Source organism: Jaculus jaculus, chromosome 2 (assembly GCF_020740685.1).
Source record: "Jaculus jaculus isolate mJacJac1 chromosome 2, mJacJac1.mat.Y.cur, whole genome shotgun sequence".
Classification (NCBI taxonomy): Eukaryota; Metazoa; Chordata; class Mammalia; order Rodentia; family Dipodidae; genus Jaculus; species Jaculus jaculus.
In genome coordinates this window covers 53,653,190-53,670,801 of record NC_059103.1, presented here as the reverse complement: position 1 = coordinate 53,670,801, position 17,612 = coordinate 53,653,190, and the positions used below count along the sequence as shown (strand labels likewise).

The window sequence follows — 17,612 nt, the reverse complement described above, 5'->3', positions numbered from 1 at the left end:
GGTGACACTCTTTGCAAGGCTTGGACTGTCCTTACCAGCGCGGAAAACCCAGGCAGCCCCTAGGTACCTCTTCTAGCTGCTTTCGCCACTGACCACCACCAAACCGGGCGATATTCGCAGGCGCAGCAGCCCATCCTCTACCTACAGAGGACGCCAAGATGATCGCTCCGCCCACTCAGGAAAAATGTGAAGCTTTTCTTCTCGTGAGATCCCCAGGACGATTTGCGAGCTCGTTCTCGCGAGATTTCCCTAAGTCACGGTGGGTAGTGTGGAAGAGAGCGGGGACACTGGGAGGGAGACACAGAGTCCCCCATGCCCACGTCCTGTCCTTGAGTCGCCACACGACACCCTCCAGCCCGGACGCTGTCGCTCCCTGTCCCCGGCCCCCTCCGCCTCCGCCCCGGCACCCCGTCCCGCGGCCTGGAACGCCAGGGCGGCCATGCCGTGAGGGTGGCGGGAGCCGGTGCTGGGCACGGTGGGCTCGCGCACCGTCCCTTCCTCGTCCGCTTCGGGCCAGGTCAGAGCAGCGGAGCTGCCAGGCTCCTCCCCCTGGCCCGATGGATCCCTCTGCCCCGAAGCCCCACGCGGAAAACGCCCGCAAAGGTATGAGCTCCGAGCTCGCTCCTCTGCCCGGACCCCTGTGTGTACTGCGCCGCGTTGGACCCGGACCCGTCCCTGCCAGAGCGCTTCCGGTCGAGGTTTTGCTGTCTGGCTCCTTTTGAGTGACAGCTGCAGATTGTGAACCGCTTAATGCCTGGGAACCGCTTCTTTGCTAGTTAGGGCTGTGAACCTGGACTGTGGAGTCAGTCTACCCTTGGATTTAGTGCCGGGTCTCTTAACAGTCCTCATCTGTACAGTGGGGATCATTACACCGTTCTGGTGATGATTAAATGCGAAGTTTGCAAAGTGACTCCTCTTCTGGCGCATAGTGAGCCTTCGCTAAATGCTGGCTATATGTTATTAGTGAGTGGTAGAAGTTTGGTAAGTAGAAGAACAAAGGTTTATTACACTAAGAATTTAATACACAATACATTGAGGCAGTCTTCTGACTCTTAGGTAGTCTAGACTTTAAGGAAGGCGTGGTTTGCCATAAGGGATTGTCTTGGCTCTAAATCAATAGCTTCCATTTCAGATTTAACACCTACTGAGTGTTGTGTACCCAGCAATATGTTGAGTGTTTATCTACGTGCTTTCCCTTTGAGAAAGATCTCAATCTCATGAACTAGAAGAAATTCAGTGCCTTCAGACTAGACTGTCAGTGTGGGATCAAAATATCAGGACAATCTTGGTTAGATTGGGAAAATTCTAGTGAGCCCAAAGTGGGGCTCTTGTGGGGAACCTATTAAAAATAATTCCTAAGACAGAAATCTTCACATGTCCTTGCCAACACAAAATTCTTTGGCCCCATGATCTAGAGATCCTGAGAGAATTCATAGTAATGGCAGTAATCAGAATATTGATAATTAACATATAATTTTTACTATGCCTCTAACACTTAGTAAACAATTAGTACTTAAGACATAGGTACTATTCTTATATCCATTGGCCAGATGAAGAAACAGAGAGGTAGAATAACTTGGGCAGGTTGTTTTCTGTACCTGACAAAACCTTGACATTAATCCTGTCTTAACTTCTCAGTCAGGGGGTTTCAGATGTAGCTTTACATTGGAATCACCTGGAGGTTGGGGGTTATTTATTTATCTATCCATCCATCCATTCATTTACTTATTTTTGTAGTGTTACAGATCAGACAGTCTGGTGGTTTTGAATAGATGTCCCTCCATAGATTCAGGAGTTTTATTAAAGCTTCTTGGAGTGTCAAAATAGTTGAGATGGCAGTTCCCTGGTACACCAGATGAAGCAGTGGTTAGTACAGTATTGACAGTGAGAATGACCACCTGTGTCCAGAGAAAGGATATAGAATAACTATTTAAAAAAAAAAATCAGGGGCTGAACACTTGCTTGTGAAGCCTAAGGACCCTGGTTCAAGGCTTGACTCCCCAGTACCCACTTAAGCCAGATGCACAAGGTGGCTTATGCATCTGGAATTCGTTTGCAGTGGCTGGAGGCCCTGGTGAGCCCATTCTGTCTGTCTCTGCCTCTTTCTCTGTCTGTCGCTCTCTAATAAAATAAACAACAACAAAAAAAAATCAGATGATGAGCTGGAGAGATGGCTTAGTGGTTAAAGCACTTGCCTGCAAAGTCTAAGGTTCAATTCCCCAGTACACATGTAAGCTAGATGCACAAGGTGGCACATGTGTCTGCAGCTCATTTGTAGTGGTGGAGGCCCTGACATTCCCATTCTCTCTCCGTCTGCTACTTCCTCACTCTCCCTTTCAAATAATAAATAAGTTTCTTATTTTAAAAAGTCTGATGAAAGAATTGCTGCCTAAGGACCTTGGCTTACTCATTCCCAAGCCCTGTTTACCCATACTTCGTCACATATGGTCTTGTGTATGATGCTCACAAAGTAGCAAGAACATTCTTATCACTGGGTCTCACCCTGGTTGTACAACTAAACAAGGTAGTGAAACCCAATGCTTGTTGTCCACACCATTTTGGCTGGGTTGGAATCACAGAGATAACATCCACATAGAGTTTTTAAAACTCCAGAGGAGATAATGACACACAACTAGGATGGGAAAAAAGCATAGGAAATAAATTATACTCTTTACTATAGGAGAACATCAGATAATATATTTTTAAAAAAATAGCTGTAAAATAAATATAATTGTCTTGTTTTAGTTATGTTGAAATGAAATTTATGATACATAGTTTTTCTTGCTATAGATGATAAGTTGTTACATGTTTTTGAAAGTTTCATTCTCTATTATTCTAGACAGATGGTATCCAGGAGAAAGATGTCTTGCTCCTTCTCCAGATAATGAAAAACTCTGTGAAGCAAGCATAAAGTCCATCACTGTTGATGAACATGGGAAGCCATTTGCAGTTGTCCTATATTCTGATTTTCAAGAAAGGAAAATACCTCTTAAAAGACTTCAAGAAGTAAAACCACCTAAAGAATTCCCCAGGAATTTTATATTTGATGACGAAGATTTGGAGAAACCTTATTTCCCACACCGAAAATTTCCTTCATCAGCTGATGCTTTTAAATTATCTGAAAATGGAGACTCTATTCCTTATACTATTAATAGATACTTGAGAGATTACCAAAGGGAGGGAGCCCAGTTTCTCTATGGACACTACATCCAAGGAAGAGGGTGTATTCTTGGTGATGACATGGGACTTGGAAAAACAGTACAGGTATTTATGTTAATTACTTTATAATTAAAACTCAGTAATATATGTACAAGTGGATACCCTAGGTCAAATCTGTTTGGACTACCACTGTTATGATAGATTTTGTTTGTGTCCGTGTTTGTGTATTTGTCTCACCAACTAGGTAAAGTCTCAAAATTAAAGACAGTAGATATTTTACCCTTGGTACTTATGTAGTATGTTTGAATTTATCTTTGGCAATCTAAGTATTAAGGCATTGGTTATATTTGAAGTAAATTTTCTGTGCTAGTTGTCTCTTGTTGTGGTGGCAATACCTGACAAAAGCAGCTTAAGGGAGGAGGGATTGATTTTGGCTCATAGTTCACCCATCTTGATGGGGAAGACATGGCAGCAGGAATGTGAGGCAACACTCAGGTATTCACAGTGAGGAAGCACATAGAGAGAGATGCATGCTGGTGCTCAGCCTGCTTTCTTCTTTTTATTCAGTACAGAATCTTGGCACATGGTGCAGTGTTGCCCACATTTATAGTGAGTTGATCCACTTCAGTTACCCTAATCTAGAAACTCCCTCACAGACATGTCCATATGGTTGTCCCTTAGGTAATTCTAGATCCTGTCAAGTTGACATTCAGTATTAACCCCATTTCTCTGTTTTGGGGGAGGATTAACCTAGGGCCTCATGCATGGTAGGCAAGCTCTACTATTGAGTTATATATTCTGCCCAAGTAAGCTTTCATTTATATATATATATATATATATATATATATATATATATACATACATACATATATATATAAGCATATATATATGTGTGTGTGTGTATATATATATATATATACACACACACACATACATATATATGTATGTATACACACACACACACACACACACACACACACACACATACATACATACAATTTTTAAGAGAAAGAGGCAGAAAGAGAATGGGTGCACCAGGGCCTTTCAGCCACTGAATGAACTCCAGACGCATGTGCCCCCTTGTGCACATATGCTACATTGCATGCTTGCATCACTGTGTCTGGCCACATGGGACCTGGAGATTCAAGTGTGAGTTCTTAGGCTTCACAGGCAAGCACCTTAACTACGAAGGCATCTCTCTAGCCCACAAATAAGCTTTCTCTCTTTTTTAAAAATATTTTAGTTTTATTTATTTATTTGAAAGAGTGAGGGAGAGAGAGAGACAATGGGTGCACCAGGGCCTCCAGCCACTGCAGATGAACTCCAGATGCATGTGCCACTTGGTGCATCTGGCTTACATGAGTCCTGGGGAATCGAACCTGGGTCCTTTGGCTTTGCAGGCAAGTGCCTTAACTGCTAAGCCATCTCTCCAGCTCCCTGCCCCTCCCCCGTAAGCTTTTTTAATAACACTTTATGGAAGGAAAATATTTTGACATTTTGTATAGTATATACCGTGATTAAAGTGATTCCTTATGTGCATGTTTTTAGTTTGTAAGAATTTCTTTATCTGGAATCTGTAAGCCACTTGGAGTTCTGTTTTATTTATCTTTTATTGGGAAGTTTAATGTATTAACATACTGTAAATCGGTCATATTTCCGTCGGTTATTCTCTTTTGTCCCCTCTCCCCTGCCTTTATTTCCTTGAGGGCTCTCTTCACTGGGGGATAGGTAGTTTATGTAGGGTCATGGTTGTACTGATCAGTTGCCATTAGGGGTCCTATGGGTGGGCTTAGAGAGACCTCATTCCCTAAAATGTGTAGCAGGCTTTGAACACTTAGCACACTCTTCTGCCAAGGTCATCTGTGCTAGTTATCTATTGCTAGGAAACAAAGCATTCAGACATTTAGTGGACTAAGTTAATGCACATTCATCACCTCACAGATTCTGTGGTCAGGAATGCAAGTCTGGCTTAGATCTGTCCTCTAGCCCCACCTCTCTCAGGGCTGTAGGCATTACGTGTGACTGCAGAAGATACATTTCCTAGCTCTTGTGATGTTGGCAGTGCTCAGTTCTTTGTGTGTTGTTGGATTCAGGCCTCAGTTTCTTCTGAGCTGTTGACTGAAAGCCTCCCTTGCTTCCTTGCCAATGGGCTTCATCATGGAGCATCACACATCATTATAGTTTGCTTCTCCAAAGAGAGCAAATGAGAGGACAAGAGGATGAGACAGCAAGGAAGGTAAAAGGCATACTCACAGAAAAGACATCCCTCACGTTTCTCATTGCAGTTATTAGAATAAGGTTGCTAGATTCAGTCCATACTTAACAGGAGTAGTGGCAAGTGGTAAATACTGAGGTGTTATAAGCTGCCTTCCAGAGTCTTTAGCTGTCCTTATATTTTCAACGAAGTCCAGGGTTGGTGGCACACACCTTTAATCTCAGTACTTGGAATGCAGAGATAGGGGATTGCTGTGAGTTCAAGGCCACCCTGAGACTACATAGTGAACTCCAGATCAGCCTGGTACCTCAAGAAAACAAAAAACAAACAATAACAAAAACAAAAAAAGATTTTCAAAGAAGTTTGTTATCCAGATACGTTGGCATTTGAATCTTCCCTGTGCATATTCATATGCAGGAAGTCACTGATTTCATTCTGACTCTAGATGCCCCCTCTCCCCCTGCCGCTTTGGTGCTCTTGTCCTGCAATTTAATAAATGCAGTTAAGACTTCACTTAGCTTTAACCATTTGTTCAGTAAGTTACATAAACACCTACTGGAGGCCAGGTCCTGTGACAGGCACATGGGACCTGTTATAGTTACACATGAGCACTGCACTCCAGAGCTTACCCACAGATGATAGAAACTGATGTAGACATCCTCCTGTTGTTTGACCAATGGATTTGCAGGAGTTTAGCCTGCCTGGAGTTGTCCAGGAAGACTTCACAGGGAAGTGGTATTTTCATTCCTTGCTTTGAAAATCCATAAAGGTTAGCATTAACTTGAGTGATGTCAGTTAGGACATTAAAGCTTTTATTTATTTATTTTATATAAAATATGTATCTTTAGTACAGTGTCTAAAAGGTTTATTCTAAAAGTGAACTCAGAGCCAGGTGTGGTGGCGCACGCCTTTAATCCCAGCACTCGGGAGGCAGAGGTAGAAGGATCGCCATGAGTTCAAGGCCACCCTGAGACTACATAGTGAATTCCAGGTCAGCCTGGGCTAGAGTGAGACCCTACCTTAGAAAACCAAAAATAAATAAAAGTGAACTCAGATGCGGTGAATCAAGATTATTTGTTTTTAAGTTTGAAAAGTAGTTTTATCAGAATGCTATAAAATTTTCCCAAAAAAGCACATATAACAATTTATATTAAGAAAACCTAAGGATGGAGAGATAGCTTAACAGTTAAAAGTGCTTGCCTGAGATGCCTAAGGACCCAGGTTAAACGCCCCAGTACCCAGGTAAGCCAGATAGATGCACAAGGTGGTGCATGCATCTGGAGTTTGTTTGCAGTGGCTAGAGACCTCGGCATTCCCATTATGTCTTTTCTATCTGCCTGTACCTCTTTCTTCTGCTCCCCCTCTCTGTCAAATAAATAAATAAATAAAATATTTTTTAAGAAACGTAATTTCAGTGGCATGAAAAATATGACCCAATTCTTTAAGATATAAATTTACCCATTTCATGATTATATTCATAATTTTCCAAGCTCATAATTTGTAGACATTACTCATCCTCTGATATATTAATATATACATCAAATATAAACATATGTTAGAAAGCTTCAGAAAGTTCGGTTTAACAATACAAAAAGAAAATAGAAAAACTTTAAAGAAAACACACACTTTGAATAATCTATATACCATGACTAAAATGTTGGTTGTGCTACATAATTCCACATCAGTGCTTAAATGTATAGATTTTGTTGTCCCTTTATTCTTAATGTCTTTAGCACTTGCTTCTAAATATTATCTTGCCTTGAAATGATGCATAATTTTCTACCAAATCATAGATGGTATCAAATCCATTTTTTTAAATATTTATTTATTTATTTGAAAGCCGCAGAGAGAGAGAATAGGCGCGCCAGGGCTTCCACCCACAAACTCCAGACACATGTGCCCCCTTGTGCATATGGCTAACGTGGGTCCTGGGGAACCGAGCCTCGAACTGGGGTCCTTAGGCTTCATAGGCAAGCACTTAACTGCTAAGCCATCTTCTTCAGCCCAACAAGTCCACTTTTTTGTATTATTTTTATTTATTTATTTGAGAGAGACAGACACAGAGAGAAAGAGGCAGATAGAGAGAGAATGGGTGCTTCAGGGTCTCCAGCCGCTGCAAACGAACTCCAGATGTGTGCCTCCCCTTGTGCTTCTGGCTAATGTGGATCCTGGGGAAATCGAGCCTTGAACCGGGGTCCTTAGGCTTCACAGGCAAGCGCTTAACCACTAAGCTATCTCTCCAGCCCAACAAATCCATTTAAATTTAGTAAAAAAAAAAAAAAAAAAAGTCTAACATAAATGTATTTGGGAATAAGGCTCTGTGTCTTTGTCCAAAAGCTATATTCCTCTGGGCAAACCACTGACCATGTTGTCATTTTGTGTTCAAATACACAAAGACAGGACAGTGAAGCTTGCCTTGTGTTTTCTCTTGAAGTCTCTAGATGTTTCTAGGACACTTCTTCCAGACTGAGTATATTATACATCTAGTATACAACTGTAGCACCTCATCTTATCTTCTCATCTGATAGAAGTAGTGCTTTACATAATATCAGCCAAACACGGTGTTTATTAGTCAGGGTTCTCTAGAGGAACAGAACTGATAGAATAAATTGTATTAAAAGAGAATTTATCAGATTAGTTACGGCAGGCAGTCCAACAATAGCAGTTTGCAGGCCTGAGAGTCGAACCCAGTAGCTGCTCAGTCCACAAAGCTGGATGCTTCAGCAGTCCCAATACAGCACTGAAGGCCTTGAGGCTTCCTGGAAAGCTGCTGCTCTTCAGTCCACCCTGGTCTTGTCTTCACATTAGAAAGCAGGGAGCAGCAAGCAGCCAGGTGGGAGGAGGGGGATCCTTTCATTTCCCAAGCTTCCTTAGATAAAGCTCCCCCCTACCCCCCACAGGGCTGCCCATTCTGGGGGAAGGGCTCACCCTGGGGGAAGGATTCCTCCTTTAGTCAATCCTCCCTGGAAGCAAACTCAGAGACATACTTATGGGTAATGTCTGGATTCCTAAACAGATCAAGTTGACACAAAACTTAACAACCACACATGGTGATCTGGAGGGCTCCATTGATCTTTATCAACTGCAGATAACCTTTGATTGTGATGGAAAATTTCAAAGGTTAGTGTCCCTTGGCAAACATTCTTAAATATTCTGAAATGTGGGAGCTCACAAAGAATTCCACCCTGCATGGCCTACTGTACACACAAAAAGGACCTGAGTTCAATCTCCAGCAACCATGTAACAAAAGCTGGGCAGGCCATGTTGGCCTATAAACCCAGTGCTAAGAGGAGCAGAGACAAGGAAATCACTGGACAGCCAGTCTGACCAAAATGTCAGCACCAGGTTCAGTGCAAGATTCTATCTCAAAGAAATAAGGTGGGAGAGTAATAGAGAAGGAACTTGATGTTCTCCTCTGACCTTCTCACATATACATATAGGGTGCGCATCTGTATACACATGTGCATATATCAAGTACACACCACACATACACCATATTTCCTCTTATCATCTAGATTTTATTGAAAAGACCTCCCAATCTCACGTTTTTACCCTGTCACCTTTGGAACTGTATACTCCAGGCTAGCCCCATTCCCACTTCAGCCTCCTGATTCTGGTGTTAAGAGTATAAACTACTGGGTCCAGCTTTTGTTTTATGCTTTAGAAATGATTTCTTTTAGTATATATGCTGCCGAAGCGAGCACTAGAAATGATTTCTTTATCAATATTTTTCATTACCATACAAAATAATGGGTTTCACTATGATATTTATATATCATACTTTGATCATATTCAACCCCCACCCCACTACATTACTCCATCATGTTATGTCTTCTTGAACAATTGGGTACTTTATCTTTACAAGATAACCCTGTACTTCTGGCACTGTTTGAAATTGCTTTATCTAATATTAAGGTTTTTAAATCTGATATTAAGGTATTATTCTGGTATATTAGTCTTGCTTGTATATTTTATTTTCCTAAGCTTTTTTCAAAACTTTGTATTTAATGTTTGTCTTGATTGACAGTCTCCTATTTGTAATTTATTTAGTCCATTTACATTTAATGTAATTCCTGCTATGTTTGGATTTGCACATGACATTTTGTTCTTTGTTCTGTCATTGAAGAGTCTGCTGTTCCCTCTTCTTCTTTTTGAGTTTGATAGGTATTTGTTTTAGAATTCCGTGGTGATTCTTTTTTTAATAAATGCATTTATTTTATTATTTTTATTTATTTATTTGGGAGAAGGAGAGAAAGAGGCAGATAGAGAGAATGGTCACACAAGGGCCTTTGGCTGCTGCAGATGAACTCCAGATGCATGTCACCTTGCACATCTGGTTTACATGGGTCCTGGGAAATAAAACCTGGGCCCTTTGGCTTTGCAGGCAAGTGCCTTAACTGTTTAGCCATTTCTCCAGTCCCCATGATAATTCTTTTATTCACCTTTTCTGTTCTCGTTTGCATCTTCAATATCACCCAAAGCCATGTTTTGAAACTTTGGTCCCTAGCTGATGGTACTGTTGGGAGTTGGGGGGATCTATAGGAGGTGGGGCCTGGTGGGAGGCAGTTAGACCATTGGGATGTGCTTTTGAAGGGGCTATTGAGACCTCACCCCTTCTTCTCTTGTTTCCTGGCTAAAATGAAGTGAGTAGCCTTCTTTGTGATATGCTCCCCTTGCCCTAATGTGCCACTTCACCACAGGCCCAAAGCAGCTGGGCCAGGCATAGACTGAAACTCCTGGGCTGAAGCTAAAATTACCATCCTTTAGGTTGTTTATCTCAGGTGTTTCATCACAAGAGGCAAAGTGACAAGCAGAACTTGTAGTGGTTGCCTTGGTGACAGAATACACACTGCCAACTTGTACAGTGTACTATAGTGTCTCACTTCACAAAATAGGTTTCTTGGAATGTAATGGGTCATCCTAATCTCATATTAAGGCAACAGGAATGCCAGGTATAAAGTCTAAAAAGACTCCAAGCTAATACTACCTAATAACATAATTTCTAAGGTTAATATATATATATATATATATATCAAACTCAACTAGATTTGGGTAAGATTTTTTATTATAATATCTCTGCTTGTATTTTAAGAGTTTTGTTCTATAGGAATAAAAGAATTATTATATTTTTGTCAAGTTTTCCTATCAAGATTTTGCTGAACTTAAATATAATTTAGAACACTTTTTCTTATTAGTCCTGAAAGAGATTAAGATGGGCTGCATTAAATTTTTCTGACACGTTAGGTAGAATTTGGTAGTAAATCCTCTGGCCCCTAGTGATCATTGTGAAGGGCCTGTCCCACATCTGATGTTTCTTTCCTGAGTGTGAGTGTGTACCTCTTTTGTTTTTTACACTCACTGGCACAGTATTCCACAATCTAGACATACTTAAAAAATATATTTATTTGAGAGAGAGAGAAAGAGGCAGATAGACAGAGTGAATGGGCACTCCACAGCCTCTGGCCACTGCAAATGAATTACAGATTCATGTGCCACCTTGTGCTTCTGGCTTGTATGGATCCTGGGGAAATGAACCCTGGTCCTGTGGCTTCTCAGACAAGCACCTTAACTGCTAAGCCATCTCTCCATCCCCTAGACATTCTTTCTTTCCTGAGTATGAATATATACCTCTTCCGTCCTCCCACACTGACTGACACAACATTCCACAATATAGACATATTTTCTTTACTAAGTGTGTGTGTGTGTGTACCTTTTCTTTTCTCCACACTTACTGGTACAGTGTTCCACATCATAGACATACTTTAAAAAAAACTATTTTATTTGAGAAAGAGATAAAGAGGCAGATGGAGAGAGAATGGATGCTCCAGGGCCTTCAGCCACTGCCAACAAAACTCCAGATGCAAGGGCCACCTTGTGCATCTGGCTTACATGGTCCTGGGTGATTAAGCCTGGGTCCTTTGGCTTCACAGGCAAGCCCTTTAACTGCTAAGCTATCTCTCCAGTCCTGTAGGCATATTTTTCTTTGCTTTTATTCTTTTCTGTTCAATTTTGCTTTTCAGAATCTTCAAAGAATGATCATTTGATTTTGTTGAGCCTTTTAGTTATATGGTTTTTCCCTTGTTTTATTTCTACTTTTCTATGTTGAATTTTGTTTTAAAAGTAACTTTTTTTTTTTGTTTTTGTTTTTGTTTTTGTTTTTCAAGGCAGGGTCTCACTCTGGCTCAGGATGACCTGGAATTCACTATGTAGTCTCAGGGTGGCCTCGAACTCACGGTGATCCTCCTACCTCTGCCTCCCGAGTGCTGTTAAAAGTAACTTTTTGAGAGCTGGAGAGATGGCTTAGCAATTAAGGCACTTGCATGTGAAGCCAAAGGACCCAGGTTTGATTCTCAAGGACCCACATAAGCCAGATGCAGAAGATGGTACATGAGTCTGGAGTTTGTTTACAGCAGCTAGAGGTTCTTGCCCATCCATTCTGTCTCTTGTTCTCTCAAATAAATTAATACATAAAAATTTTTAAAGTAACTTTGTGAGAAATTCTTAGGTGTCTGATCAATAGCTTCTCTGTTTTGTTTAGTGTGTAATTATTATTCTTCATTATTCAACTCAAAGTATTACTTTTTTTTTTTTTTTTTTGAGCTAGGATCTTGCTCTAACCCTGGCTGCCCTAGATTCACTATGTATTCTCACAGTGGCCTCAAACTCACAGCAATCCTTCTACCTCTGCCTCCTGAGTGCTGGGATTAAAGGCGTGCACCACCATACCCAGCAAAGTACTTCTAATTTCCATTGTTCCTCCTTGAAATATATTTCTTCTCTCAAACATTAGAGATATTTTTGCTTGCATTTTTGTTATTTCAAGATTCTTTCATTGCAATAAAGAACATATTCTGTGTAATTTATGCCTGTTATAATATATTTGGGACTAGGGAGATGGCTCAGTAGTTGAAAGCTCTTACTTAAAAACCTGCTCGTACCAGGCCCAGGGGCTCAGTTTCATTACCCCAGTACGCATGTAAAGCCAGATGCACAAAGTGTGCATGTGTCTAGAGTTCATTTGCAGTGGCAATAGGCCCAGCATACCTATTCTCCTCTCTGCTCATACACACAAACACACACACACACACACACACACACACTTGAAACAGATTAAACATTAAATAGGAAGAAGGAGTGATTTTGGCTCACAGTTAACAGCTATGTCAGTTCATGGGTTGGGTTGGATGGCTTCATGGCTCTTAGGCTCTGCAAGCCAGAAATAACATGGATAAAGGCATGATGAAGTAAAGCTGTTTGTTTCATGGTAGTCAGGAAGCAAAGACGAGTAACAGGAAGGGGTCAAGCCAGGATACACACTCCAAAGGTGTGTCCAGTGACTCACTTCCTCCAGTTAGGCTCTACCATCTCACAGTTCCACCACTGCCCAGTGGTCTTCAGATGTTGAAAGAATCAATGGATTGAACCATTGGTCTGTTTAGCCCCCTCAAGATCTGATCATGGTGGAAATGCCCTCCCAGGTACACCCCATAAGTCTTCTAGATTTCTCTGTACTTAACCAAGATTAACTATCACACCTAGCTTGTCAGCACTATGTCATGAATACCTGAAATGCGCTTTGCAGTAATTTGGGATGTTCTGTGCCCATTAGGTCAAGTTGTTAACCATGTTGTCCAAACCTATGTCTTCCTTATTATTCATGACAAGCTACTTTAAAATCCATTTTGCTTGGGAATTTGCCTCTTTTTCGTTTAATAAACTTTGTTTACCACTTTAGACTCTTAATAATTTCCAAGTAAATTAATTTTATCAATACTAAATTTATGTCACTTTTAATTTAGTAATCTCTTTACTTTGTAGTCTTTTTAAAAATTGAATATGTCAATTTTTTATTTGTTTTGTTTGCATAGTTAGTTTCACTTGTTCACTCGCCCTTCCTTCCTTCCTTCCTTCCTTCCTTCCTTCCTTCCTTCCTTCCTTCCTTCCTTCCTTCCTTCCGTCCTTCCCTCCTTCCCTCCTTCCCTCCTTCCCTCCCTCTCTCCCTCCCTCCCTCCTTCCTTCCCTCCTTCCTTCTTTCCCTCCTTCCTTCCCTCCTTCCTTCCTTCCTTCCTTGCCGTATTTTTTTTATGAGAGAAAGTGAGAGCAAGAGTGAACATAAGAGAAAATTAAAAGTGAGAGAGAGGGCTGGAGGGATGGCTTAGCGGTTAAGGCATTTGCCTACAAAGCCAAAGGACCAAGGTTCGATTACTCAGGACCCACGTTAGCCAGATTCACAAGGGGGCGCACTTGTCTGGAGTTCATTTGCACTAGCTGGAGGCCCTTGTGCACCCATTCTTTCTCTCTCTCTCCTTTTATGTCAAATAAATAAATAAAATAAATTTTAAAAAAAGTGTGAGAATGGGTGCACCAGGGCCTGCAGCCATTGTAATTGAACTCCAGATGCGTGCGCCAGCTTGTGCGCATGTGCAACCTTGCGTGTATGTTACCTTTAGCATCTGGCTTAGTTGGGATCTGGGGAGTCGAAAATGAGTCCTTAGGCTTTACAGGCAAGCGCCTTAAGCACTAAGCCATCTCTCCAACCCCTTTTCCCATTTTTTAATCAAAACTTTCTTTAGTCCTTGTTTTAAATGTTTTCCTAGTAAATAGCACATCTGTTTTATGCCTGACAATCTCTGTCTTGTACTTAAAGCATTCACTGTGTTTATATATGATGTGTTTTCTAATATATTTGGATTTAAGCCTACTACTCTTTCCTTTTTACTTGTTCTGAGTCATGATTTCTTTGTCCTTCTTTGAATAGATTGTGTAGTGTTAACTTATTCTCCTCAGCTCATTACTGTTGCCCTAGTGTTACCCTCAGTCCACCAGAGATATGTTTGACTTACCACATCTGACATGGATCACTGTTGCTTGTCTCCTGGAGCACACGAGAACCTCAGGGTGCTGCACCTGTTCTATGCTTCCTCTGACTCAGATAAAATGTGGCTTTTAATCCTTGCTGTTTGATCCTAAGGAATCATTTTTATTTTTGTTTCATGATTTCAGTGTACCTTTCTTGTCATTGTATTTGCCCTGTTTGTTGCTTGTAATTGTTGCCTGTATTTATCTTTCATCTTCTGTCTAACATGGCATCATTTCTTTGTGCCTGGAAACATCCTTCAGTTACTGTCTTTAGTATGGTTTATGTGCATTTGACTTTATGTGTATATTAGGGGTTGAACCCTGGCTGGCAGGCTTTGCCAGCAAGCACCTGTAGCCACTGAGCCACTTCCCCAACTTCTAGTATGGCTTTTTATGGAGGAATTGGCTGTTTTGGGTTTCCTGATATATCTTCACTTTACCTTCTTGAGTATAAAAATCTCTCAGTTGCAATTTCCTTATCACTTTGAAAATATTCTATTGTACAGCATCTCCATTGTTTTTGTTATTCTTTTATTCAATCATTGCTATTTTGAGGTAGTCTGTTTTTTCTGTCTAGCTGCCATAGATGTATGTATGTGTGTAATTTTTTTAATTAGGGTCTCATTTGAGCTCAGGATGGCTTCAAACTCACGATGATCCTCTTTCCTCAGTCTCCTGAGCTCTGGGATTCACAACAATATGAGGTACTATGCCTAGCTTTTAAGCTTATTGTCATGTCACATTTTACTCTATGAAACATCTGTTTGTGAATTCTTGTTAGATTGTTTGTCGAGGGGGATGTTCATAGGTTATTATATAATGAATCTGTGGTTTGATTTTTTAAAAAACTTTGGGGAAAATTGTCAGTTTTATTTCTGAAATACTTGTTTTTACCATTTTTTTCTCTTGTCATTTGGGATTAGGATCATAGGTATCTGCATTTAAGTTTTTAAAATATTTTATTTTTAGCCGGGCATGGTGGCGCACATTTTTAATCCCAGCACTCGGGAGGTAGAGGTAGGAGGATCACCATGAGTTTGAGGCCACCTTGAGATTACATAGTAAATTCCAGGTCAGCTTGAGCTAGAGTGAAACCCTAATTAAAAAAAAAAACAAAAACCCATGTGTATATATATGTGTGTATATATGTATGTATGTGTGTGTGTGTGTATGTGTATGTATATGTATATGTATGTATGTGTGTGTATATATATATATATATATATATATATATAATTTATTTGAGAGAGAGAGAGAATGGGCACACCAGAGCCTCTAGCTATTGCAAACAAACTTCAGATGCATGCACTACCTTGTGTATCTGATTTATGTGAATCCTGGGGAATTGAACCTGGGTCCTTTGGCTTTGCAGGCAAGCACCTTAACCACTAAGCCATCACCCCATCCCTACATTTTCTTTTTTAAAAATCCATTTCTTATCCGGGCGTGGTGGTGCACGCCTTTAATCCCAGCACTTGGGAGGCAGAGGTAGGAGGATCGCTGTGATTTCAAGGCCACCCTGAGAATATAGAGTGAATTCCAGGTCAGCCTCAGCTAGAGTGAGACCCTACCTTGAAAAACAAAACAAACGGGCTGGAGAGATGGCTTAGAGGTTAAGCGCTTGCCTGTGAAGCCTAAGGACCCCGGTTCGAGGCTGAATTCCCCAGGTCCCACGTTAGCCAGATGCACAAGGGGGCACACGCGTCTGGAGTTCGTTTGCAGAGGCTGGAAGCCCTGGCGCGCCCATTCTCTCCTTCTCCCTCTATCTGTCTTTCTCTCTCTGTCTGTCGCTCTCAAATAAATAAATAAATAAAAAAAAAAACAACAACAACAAAAACAAAATCTATTTCTTATGAGTGGGGTGGCTTACACCTATAATATCAACATTTAGGTGGCTGTGGTAGGAGATTTCCACGAGTTTCAGGGCAGCTTACCTGAACTAGTGTGAGTTCCAGGCCAGCATGGGCTAGAGTAAGATCTTTTTTCAAGCAAGCAAACAAAATATAATAGAAATACTTTTTTTCTATTTTTTTTGTCTGTTTTCTTCAGATTTTATTATTTCTATAATTTGTTTTAAGGTAATGATCAATTCTTTATTCCTATATGGATAAAATGTACTCCCCTCTCCAAGTCTTTAAAACCCCTGCTGATATAATAGTTCCCATTTTTATAGCTATGCAGGGAGTTTAACTACCTTGTGCAAATTCATGCAACTGCCCAAGAACCAGAGCCAAAATTTAAACCAATGTCTAATTGATATTAATATTTCTTGTGCTTATTGTATGAGATTATATGTATTTTTTCTTTCTTTTTTTTTTTTGAGGTAGAGTTTTACTGAAATCAGGGCTGACCTGGAATTCACTGTGCAATCTCAGGGTGGCCTTGAAATCACAGCGATCCTCCTAACTCTGCCTCCCAAGTGCTGGGATTAAAGGCATGCACCACCACACCTGGCTTTGTGTCCTTCTCAATTCTTGAGAAATAGCTGTTATTCAGAATGATTGTATATTGATAAATTATATTAGTCTATCTTAAAATAGCATTCTGTTTTTCTACATATAGTTATTAAATAAATAAATAGTATACAAACTAATGAGCCAAGTATTACACCCTTGAGGGAATTTAGTTTCTTTCTTTCTTTTTTTCTTTTTTTTTTTTTGAGGTAGAGTTTCACTGCAGTCTTAAGCCAACCTGGAATTCACTATGTAGTCCCACGGTGGCCTTGAACTCATAGCAATCCTCCTATCTCTGCTGGGAATACAAGCGTGCACCACCACGCCTGGAGGAATTTAGTTTCTACAAGAAAAATGTATACAATTTATTTGAATAGAGGCTGTGAAGAGACAGTTTCTACAGATAAGAACAAGTAATAAGGTTATATTCCAACAGGTGAAATAAAAAAATAATTTTTTTGGACTGGAGAGATGGCTTAGCAGTTTTAAGGTGGTTGCTTGCAAGGCCAAAAGACCCAAGTCCAGTTTCCCAGGACCCACATAAAGTCAGATGCACAAGATGGTACTTGCATCTGGAGTCTCTTTGCAGTGGCTAGAGGCCCTGGCATGCCCATTCTCTCTATCTGCCTCTTCTCTCTCAAATAAATAAATAAAAATAGAGTTGAAAACCCACTAGTTGAACCCACTAGTTGGGTTGACTAGTACCAGTCAAATGTCTGTACCTTGACATACAGTGATTGCAAAAGCCTTTCTTTCCTCCGCATCCAGGTTATTTCATTTCTGGCTGCAGTTTTGCATAAAAAGGGAACCCGTGAAGATATTGAAAATAACATGCCTGAGTTTTTACTGAGAAGTATAAAGAAGGCAACCCCTGCTTCTGCACCCAAGAAGGTAAATTATCTGGGAATATTCAACTCATGAATAGT

General features: G+C 40.6%; 1 protein-coding gene across 3 annotated transcripts in view; it reads left to right on the top strand.

Moving 5' to 3' along the window:
* The first annotated feature begins 274 nt into the window (after positions 1 to 274).
* The window catches only part of Ercc6l2 (ERCC excision repair 6 like 2), a 114,802-nt gene continuing 97,464 nt past the window's right edge, over positions 275 to 17,612 (top strand). Inside the window, exons 1-3 of one of the 3 annotated variants that reach the window (XM_045142786.1) lie at positions 275 to 603; positions 2,840 to 3,264; positions 17,455 to 17,577. In XM_045142786.1, coding sequence (XP_044998721.1) covers positions 558 to 603; positions 2,840 to 3,264; positions 17,455 to 17,577 — 594 coding nt within the window. In that variant the 5' untranslated portion in view covers positions 275 to 557. The remainder of the gene's footprint in view (positions 604 to 2,839; positions 3,265 to 17,454; positions 17,578 to 17,612) is intronic. The other 2 variants (XM_045142785.1, XM_045142784.1) reach the window with 2 other exon arrangements.